The sequence below is a fragment of the Panthera tigris genome, chromosome D3 (assembly GCF_018350195.1).
Source record: "Panthera tigris isolate Pti1 chromosome D3, P.tigris_Pti1_mat1.1, whole genome shotgun sequence".
NCBI classification, from domain to species: domain Eukaryota; kingdom Metazoa; phylum Chordata; class Mammalia; order Carnivora; family Felidae; genus Panthera; species Panthera tigris.
This window is the reverse complement of record NC_056671.1, coordinates 27,074,465-27,083,539: the sequence shown is the minus strand read 5'-3', so window position 1 is coordinate 27,083,539 and position 9,075 is coordinate 27,074,465. Positions and strand designations below refer to the sequence as shown.

The 9,075-nt window shown below is 54.5% G+C and overlaps 1 protein-coding gene across 1 annotated transcript; it reads left to right on the top strand.

Moving 5' to 3' along the window:
- Positions 1 to 4,196: 4,196 nt before the first annotated feature.
- Positions 4,197 to 9,011, top strand: CRYBB3 (crystallin beta B3). Its single transcript, XM_007082498.2, has 5 exons — positions 4,197 to 4,271; positions 5,852 to 5,970; positions 6,502 to 6,634; positions 7,538 to 7,680; positions 8,794 to 9,011. The coding sequence occupies exons 1-5, from the start codon at positions 4,197 to 4,199 to the stop codon at positions 8,957 to 8,959; spliced, it is 636 nt and encodes a 211-aa protein (XP_007082560.1). The 3' UTR covers positions 8,960 to 9,011.
- The last annotated feature ends 64 nt before the right edge of the window (positions 9,012 to 9,075 follow it).

Here is a 9,075-nt window from a genome sequence, read left to right as displayed (position 1 = left end):
TTCCTAAATCATACTAATATCCTAGAAACGATGTACTTCCCCGATGGATCTGATCCTCAAAACACTTTGTAAGATGGAGGGAGTGGAAATATATATAAATCCACTATATATTTTCCTAGCCTTTCTTCTGGGTCCCTTCCTGAGATATTTGAGTCACGGTAGGAAAGAAACTCCAGTCCTGTGTATAGGTAAGTTAAACCTGCCTGCTGGTGTTCTTGCAATTGCCTTATGAATTCACAAGCTCTAGGGGTTCTGAACAGAAGGTGGACGACAGGTACTTTATCCAATCCCAAAAAGAGTCTCTAATCGCGTGACTGAGAATTCATCTAGAAAAACCTATATTTTTAACGTTAAAACAAATGGGGGCTTCCTGGACCTCACAGAGTATTGGATATCTACAAGTGCTTTTATATTTTGTAACTGTAAAGAGGTTTCATACGCACAGAAGAGCAGTTGGGAATCTGGCCAACTGCCATTAAATAGGATGACCTTTGCATGTACAAAGATGTTGCATTCAGACTATGAAAATAGCAAATAAAGCTTCGATGCAAGTTGCACTGGAGAACTCCGTGTGTCAGTGTGCAGATGAATGGACTCTCCCATGCATGCACCAGCTGAGTCGGTCTGTTGTCTGTGCTGAGCTGGGGGCCACCGGCAGGAAGGGGGGGAGCTGAGGTCCTGGGAAAGGGGACCCGTGGGGACAAAGCAGGATTTCCATTCAACGTGGGGTTGAATCCTCGTTCTGCCTCCTCCCGGCTGTGGGAGTGCTGATAGTGGCATTAGCGGGCAAGAGTTTAAGCCAGTGGTCCTCAACTGGGTGGACAGCGGCCCCCAGATGACACCTGGCAAAGACAGGGGACATTCTTGGTTATTACAAAGAGGGACGGGAGGTGCTTCTACCATCTAATGGGTAGAGGCCAGGGGTGCGGATCAATATCTCACAGGGCACAGGACGGCTCCCCCCACCACCAAGAATTAACTGGCCTCCGATGGCAATAGTCCCGATACTGAGAAACTTTGAGGAAACGTGGCATGTGAAAGTGTTGGGCCACACAGCAGGTCCTTTTAGGATCCAGAGATCCTAAAGGATCGGATGGGAGGAAGTCACACCAGATCCCCCTTAGACCTTCCCCCCTAGATCCCTAGCAGGTGGTGACTGCATCCCAAGTTAAGGGGGCAAAACCAGCTCTGGGTCCCACGATGGCCAGCAGGAAGTAGTCCCTTGGTTTGAACTGCCCAGAAGGATCCTCCACGGACAGAAGCAGGAAAGCCCCAGTCTGAGTGTTTTGCTTCATGATCTCTCCGTGGCTGTCCATTTGCAGATGTGGCTCTGACCTCCAGCAGCGCCCCCGAGGTCACCTGCTTCCGGAGGCCAGCTGCAGCTGCCACCCAGCATTCCATCACCATCTCCAGAGACGCGGGGTCACTGGGCTCTAGGCTAACGAGGATTTTAGCCAAAAATGACAAAACCAACCCCTGTTTCCTAACAATTCACTCCTTGGCCCTCTCCTCATTTTAGTCTCCCAACCATCATTAATCATACTTTAAAAATGTATGGGCCTAGGGTTTTGGTTTGGGTTTGTTTTTGGCTTCTGTTTTTCTCTTTGGGTTTTGTTTCATTTTTTTGTTTGTTTGTTTTGGGGGGGCTTTTTTGGGGGTCATAAATAAGGTAACAATCATGACTGCCTTTATTTCTATTGAGGCTAAGATCTGGGCCCTGGGTCAAGCCAGCCTCTCCACCTCTCTGCTGTGTGCTTCTGGGTAAGTGACTTCACCTCTCTGAACTTAGTTTCTGAATCATCTATAAAATGGGGATCATAATTCCTTCCCTAAAGAGGTTTGGGTGGGGGGTGCACCTGGGGGGCTCAGTTGGTTAAGCATCTGACTCTTGATTTCGGCTCAGGTCATGATCCCAGGGCTGTGGGATCAAGCCCCATATCGGGCTCTGTGTCAAGCAGGGAACCTGCTTAAGATTCTCTCTCTCCCTCTGCCCCTCTCCTCTACCCCTCTCTCAAAGAAGGAAGGAAGGAAAGAAGGAAGGAAGGAAAGAAGGAAGGAAGGAAGGGAGGAAGGAAAGAAGGAAGGAAGGGAGGAAGGAAGGAAGAAAAGAAGGAGGGAAGGGAGGGAGGAAGGAAAGAAGGAAGGAAGGAAGGAAGGAAGAAAGCAGGCAGGCTGGGTGAAGATAAAACATAATGTTCATGAAGTTGGCACATAGCCTTGCACATAGTAGATCTTCAATAAATGGTAGCTGTTAGCCATACATGCCTCTATATGGAGAAAATAAATCTTTGTTGGGTCTGTTACAGCATCCCGTGGACACCCAATTTGGGGGTTATGTTTAGGATGACCTGACTTAAAATTTAGGCCGTAATGACACATGGGAAAATTGATTCCGGGGCCCCTTGCTTTAAGAACTGGTATCATTCCAAAAATGTCACTTAGCGGATTAGGAAGGTGGTGGCTCCAGGAAACCAAAGAAAGGGAGTTGGGGGGCACTGGAGAGCTTTACACCCCGATGCCCGCCCGTCGGCGCTGTCAGGCTTCCAACAAAGCTGATGAGGTCCGTCTGCCCCCAGGAAGCCATCAGGGGCCATGGCGGAGGACACAGGCACTGGGGCCTCCCTGGGCCCACTATTGGAGTGAAATGGCCCGAACGGAATCGGGTGGACGGGGCGCTGCCTCAGCAGGCTGGGATGTGCTGGGCTGTCGAAAAGCGCCCATAAATAGGACGCTCCGAGCAAAGGCAGACTGAGTCTGCAGACGGTGCTGGCCCCTCTGTTCTTCCTGAGGCTACAGCAGCAGGTTCATTCTGGGATGGGCAGGGGAGGGGAGGCGAGAGCTGCCCCGGCAGGCCCAGACCTTTGGGGATCTCCCTGGGGCATGCACGGCTGGCCCCAGCACAAACCGGGGATTCACTTAAAGGCTGGAGCCAAGAGGGAGGAGCCGATCCAGCCACCAAGCCCAACTGATATCAGAGGGAGGTGGCCAGGGAAGAGTCCCCGGGCATGTGCTTAGGCTTCCTCCTAAGCGCAGCTGAGGAAGGGGGGTGAACAAATTGGGGGCTGCCAAGGACCCTGAGGGTCCTCCCTGAGCTGGGCCAGGCCCTGTGACCTGCTGAGGCCAGGCATAGACAGGACAAGCATCCTGTAGGATATGCATCCCTGGGCCTGTGTCCAGAGCATATGGGCTCTGCAGCTGCACCCGCCAGCAGTGGGGGCGCTGGGGCCATGGTGGGGGGCACTCAGGTGCGGGGTGTAGATGTGTGTGCCTTGTGGACCACTACGGACGTCTGAGATGGGCACGGTGTGTGTATGTGTGTGTGTGTGTGTGTGTGTGAGAGGTGGGGGGGGGGCGTCGTGTACAGTGAGTGTCATGTGACTGTGTACAAGGACCACGGGAGCTTATGTGTGTGCAAGTTGCGTGCATGTGTGTGTGCTGATAAACTGGAGAACAGTCCCCTGTGTGTGTCGCGGGACAATCATGAGAATCCTCCCACGTGACTACTGTGGGGCCTGTGTGTTGTGTCACGGTCCCCACAGGGATGCAGGGAACAGTCTGTCTGTGTCTGTCTTTAAGTGGCTGGTACACAGTAAGTGCTACATAAATGCATATGGAATAAATCACCAAACGTCTGGAAACTGGGCCAGAGCAGGTGTCCCAGGATCTGGTCCTGCATCGTGCATTCTCTGGATATCTCTCTGTCTGTCTGTCTGCCCGTCTCCCACCAGTCTGTAGTCTGCCGTTCATCCGGGTTACCCAGCCCAGGCCAGGCACCGAGCAGGTGCTCCTGGAATCTTTGGTGAACAGAGTAACGAATGAACAGAAGACCGTAGCCCAGAGCATGGAGGTGGGAGAGATCCCTGTAGAGAAACCCCGCGGAAGCCCACCCTCTGGCCAGGGTCCGGAGGTGGTGTGCCTACACAGAGCTTGAAGAACCCTGTTTTGGGGAGTAGTTGGGGAGGGGGAAGGGGGACGCGCTTCGGGGCCAGGCCCAGTCCTGTGACCCATGACAGGTGCTCAGTGAATGTTTGTCGAATGACTGAATGACCCAGTGCAGTGAGTCACGACCACGTCCCCCAAAGCAGCAAAAGGTTCTGTAGCTCATCTTCGACCTCAATCTCATCCGTACCTCGTTCGTCCCGGTGCACCCCGTGACTCATTTTCCTTTGCTTGGAGCCAGACGCGTTCCTGGCGAGATGGCGGAACAGCATGGCGCACCCGAGCAAGCTGCAGCGGGCAAGAGCCACGGCGGCCTTGGGGGCAGCTACAAGGTACGGGGTGGGAAGGGGTCCCAGCGGCTCCGGGCCTGGGGCTGCTCTTGGGCCTCAGGGTCAGCTTCCCCAGCAGGCAGCCGGCCTCCAGAAAGAGAAACCCCTGCCAGCCATCGGGGGCCAGAAAGACACTCCCTTCACGCCTTTACTGCACCCTCTCTCCTGTGTCCTCATCTGGAGAATGGAACTGGACACACGCAGCCTGTCTCAGTGGGGCACAGAGGCCCAGGGGTTTCAGGAGACATGGCTCGGACTCTCCTGCCTGACCTCAGTCCAGTTCTCTGGCTCCTCTGGGCCTCAACAGCCCCATCTGGAAAATGGAACAATGCTCGCTGTCTTGGCCCCCTGAGCCGGCGCTAGAGCTAAATGTAAAGGCCATTGCCCTGGCCAGCTAAGGAGAATTCCGACGGCTGGAATTTGTTGGCTCTCCCCTCTCTGAGCCTCCCTGGGGGCTTTAACCTGAGATGGGGTTGGAGGATAGGTTGACTAAAGGGATAACTGTAGGTGGGGGCAGTTCTGAGGATGTGCTGGTGGCTTTCATTTTTTTTTTTTAATGTTCATTCATTTTTGAGAGAGACAGAGCATGAACAGGGGAGGGTCAGAGAGAGAGGAAGACACAGAATCCGAAGCAGGCTTCCAGGCTCCGAGCTGTCAGCACGGAGCCCGATGCGGGACTCGAACTCACGAACCGTGAGATCATGACCCGAGCCGAAGCCAGACGCTTAACCCACTGAGCCACCCAGGTGCCCTGTGCTGGTGGCTTTAAAGAGAGTGGAAGAGAAGAAAAGAGGCCTTCCTCCTCTTGGGATTGGGGGGACCACAGGGTTGGTCTAGGGACTTCTAAAGGCCTTTGCAAAGCCGCAGAGGCAGTGCCCGCCTGGAAGGCAGATGCCACCACAGGCCCTTCCTGGCTCCGTGGGCCTCGTCCATAGCAGCGTGCAGGAGAAAAGAGCCAGCCGACTTACCGAATCCTGGTTCCTCTGCCTAACTTGCTGTGCAGCCCAGGACAAGTGACGTACCCTTTCTGAGCCTTCTATAAAATGACCAGAACAGATGTAACTCAGGGGCCTTCTGCAAAGACAGCTTGTGCTTCTAGGTGGATAAGAGAGGCAAAACCTTCCTCTTCCTTTGCAGTCTCTTCCTCTCTGGGCGTGGGACAGGTGAAGGTCAACTCAGACGTTGCGAGCTGCTGTTTCCTTCGTTGGCACAGGGAAATTTCACGTTAAGGGAAATACAGATTTCTGGCCTCTCTTGAAAAGTTTAAAACAGGGCCCACATTCCCTCCTAACCATAAGCGGCTTCATTTCCTTCCCCTGGGTCATTTCACCCTGTTAGTTTGGGGTCAGATAGTAGCTGCAATCCTGGTTTGAGATTCCTGGAGACATTCCCGCGTGTGGCCACGAGGGGGCAGTGCAAGCCTGCAGTCGATGCTGGATCCCAGCGCGTCCAAGACAGAGCAGATGGAACGGAGGGATGGTCCTCCTGGCCCTGCCCCAAGGAGGACCCTGCAGAGGGAGGGGATAAAGGGGTGGCCCTGGGAGCTCCACGCCGCTGGGATGCTCAGGGTGCTGCCCTTTCAGGTGATCGTATACGAAATGGAGAACTTCCAGGGCAAGCGGTGCGAGCTCTCGGCTGAGTGCCCCAACCTGACGGAGAGCCTGCTGGAGAAGGTGGGCTCCATCCAAGTGGAGTCTGGGCCGTGAGTACCTGGGCCCCCAGCCCCCTCCTCACAGCCCCGAGCCTTCCGGGGGTCAGGAGGTCCGGGTTCCAGGTCTAGGTCTGCTGTGGGGTCTTAGGCGACTCCCTTCCCATCTCTGGCCTCAGTTTTCCCATCTGTCAAATGGGGATAACACTGGCACGTGCTTCAGAGAGAGTGTCTGTGAAAATGAATGGAAACGTGCATATAAATAACAATATAATAACAATAATAATGAGGAAGAGGTGGAGAAAGGAGAGGAATTATCTTTGGATTACCTACTAGGTGCCAGGCATTGTGCTAAGAAGTTTCCTGAGCACCTACACAAAGGCTGCACATAAAACAGATTCTTTACACTATTTCCCAGGATGGTTTTCTGGCTCAGTCTCAGCGGCCAGTATGTTCCGGGAGCTCCTTTCATACCTGGACCAGGGATCAGTGGTAGGGCTGGAGGGAGGGCTCAAGGTCGAAGGTCAGCAGCTTTGGGGGCCCTTCCCTCAGGAGACGCGGGTCCAGGCCGGTTTCCTCCTACAGGTGGCTGGCGTTCGAACGCAGGGCCTTCCGTGGCGAGCAGTTTGTCCTGGAGAAGGGGGATTACCCTCGCTGGGACGCCTGGTCCAACAGCCACCACAGCGACAGCCTCCTGTCCCTCCGGCCCCTGCAAATCGTGAGTACAGCTCCTGCCCATTTGGGGGAGCTCCTAGAAGCAGGACCGGCTGGGAGCTGGGTCAGGCAGGCTCACTGTGCAAGCTTAGCTGGGGGCCAGGCTGGTACGGACCTGGCTGGGGAAGGGCCGTCTTCATTTCTAACCTAAAAGGTTGTGCGGGCTGAGAAGCAGCTGGCTATGGTCCAGTGGCCACTGGCCTGGGGACTGGGACACCAGGATTCACATCTTGACTTCGCCAGCACAGCACTGACACTTCCCTCTGTAACCCTGTTAAAATCAGGAGCCACACGGTCCAGTCCCAGACCAGCATTGTCCTTAAAGCAACGCATCCCGGAAAGTAACTTCAGAAAGTAATTGCAAAGCAGCTCGGGTTCTCCACCTGCCTTCCTCAGACACCTGGAAGGGACTCGATCCACAGCGACACTCTTAAATGTTGCTCTGCACGCCCCCCCCCGCTCCACCCACCCTCCGTGGCTGCTCCAGCCCTTTCTTCTTGTCACAGTCACTGATGCTACAGTGGGAAGAAAGCTAAGAAGACCACAGTCAGAACGTGGTTTAGTCAAGAGGGAATCCTACTGCGTTACTGATTTTTATCTCCTTCCGGCCTTTCTGTGCCTCGGTTTCCCTAGCTGCTAAATGATGGGAGTTTTAATAGGAGCCCCAAGGCCCACTCTCGGCTTCATGGCTCCCTGGCTCTAACATTCCCAAGGAGGCTGGCTCTGGAGGAACCTCCCTAGCCTCCCGTCCCTCCTGCAGGCATCTCCTGAATCGCCTCCCTCCCTCGGGCAGGGGGCGCTCGGGAGTAGGCGTTATTCTGTTGTGACTGGATTCTTTCCCACGTCTCAGAAGCCCTGTTCTGAGCGTGGGAGGGGCCGCCGGCTCACCACGTGATCTCGCCCCCAGGATGGCCCGGATCACAAGCTGCACCTGTTTGAGAACCCAGCTTTCAGCGGCCGCAAGATGGAGATAGTGGATGACGACGTGCCCAGCCTCTGGGCGCATGGCTTCCAGGACCGCGTGGCGAGCATCCGGGCCATCAACGGGACGTAAGGGACCCAACCCCCCACTCCTGCCCTGCCCTGCCCTCTGGCTTTAAATAGAATCTCTGTTCACTGTGTTTCCTACACAGAGGACGCTCCCTGCCTCTCCAGGCATGGCGGGGGGGCCCATGATGGGAATGGCTAATTGTTCACCCTCCATAACCATTAGATATCCAGGAAGCTTTGACTTGTAGGAAGTTTTATCTTTATTTTTTAATCAAGTGAAATCTGTTGCTCTTACCTGTCCCTATCTAGGTCTTCACTCCTTTGCCAAACCTCCCCAGGCCCTTGAACTGATCCTCAGGGGCATTTTTGTTTGTTTGTTTGTTTCCTTTCACAGTCCTTGCCCTTCTTACCCGGGTGAGAAGTGACGTAGTGGTTCTCTAGATATGACCTGAATAGTATACAGGAGAGTGCGTAGTACATCACCTCCCTCCTTCTAGGCTTATCTCTGTTAATGCAATCTTAGAATCATTTTCCCTTTGTCAGTGACTACATCTCTGTGGGCTTGGGATCTGGGGTTGAGCCTTAAAAGGTGCCACTCCTCCCTGATAGTAATTTATTCAACAACTTTGTGCTGAGCATTTCTATGTGTAGAATATGGGGGCAACAAGAATTACACAGCCTCTGCCCTCAAGAATTTTAGTCTGCTGGGGAGACAGACAAGGAGACAGGTGTTCACAATTTATTGTGACCAGGATTGCGATGGGAGACTCACAGGGGCTCTCTGATTCAGCCTGGGGACGTCAGCAAGGGCTTTCCTGGAGGAGGAGACATAGAAATCGAGACGTAAAGATGAATGAAAGGGGAGAGGGATATGGATGAGGCAAGGAAGAGTGTTCCAGGCGTAAGGAAAAGCATGTGTAAGGGTTCAGAGACTCCGTTTCAAGGAAAGTAGTATGAGAGAGGTTGGAGTATGGGGTGTGGAGAAGGCATGTTGAGATGTTTGGTGAAGGACCTGTGAGCAGGGTAGGGAGTTTGAATTCATCCGGAGGGCACTGGGGAGCCAGGGAGGAATTTAGGCAGGCAGAGAGCGTGGTCAGATGCCGGCTTTCAAAGCCTCGGTCTGGCTGGAGGCAGGAGGCTGACTGTCCTTACCGCAACCTTGGTACCCGGCAGGTGGGTTGGCTACGAGTTCCCCGGCTACCGTGGGCGCCAATATGTGTTCGAGCGGGGTGAGTACCGCCACTGGAACGAGTGGGACGCCAACCAGCCGCAGCTGCAGTCTGTGCGCCGCATCCGGGACCAGAAGTGGCACAAGCGGGGCTGCTTCCTCAGCAGCTGAAGGGCACCCAGGCCCCAGTGGCCCAGACCCGCCCTGGGGGGCAGCAGAGGCAAGAAGAGGAGGCTCCAGGGCCAGGGTGATGGTCTGCCTGTCCCCCCTTCCCCGGAATCTACTCA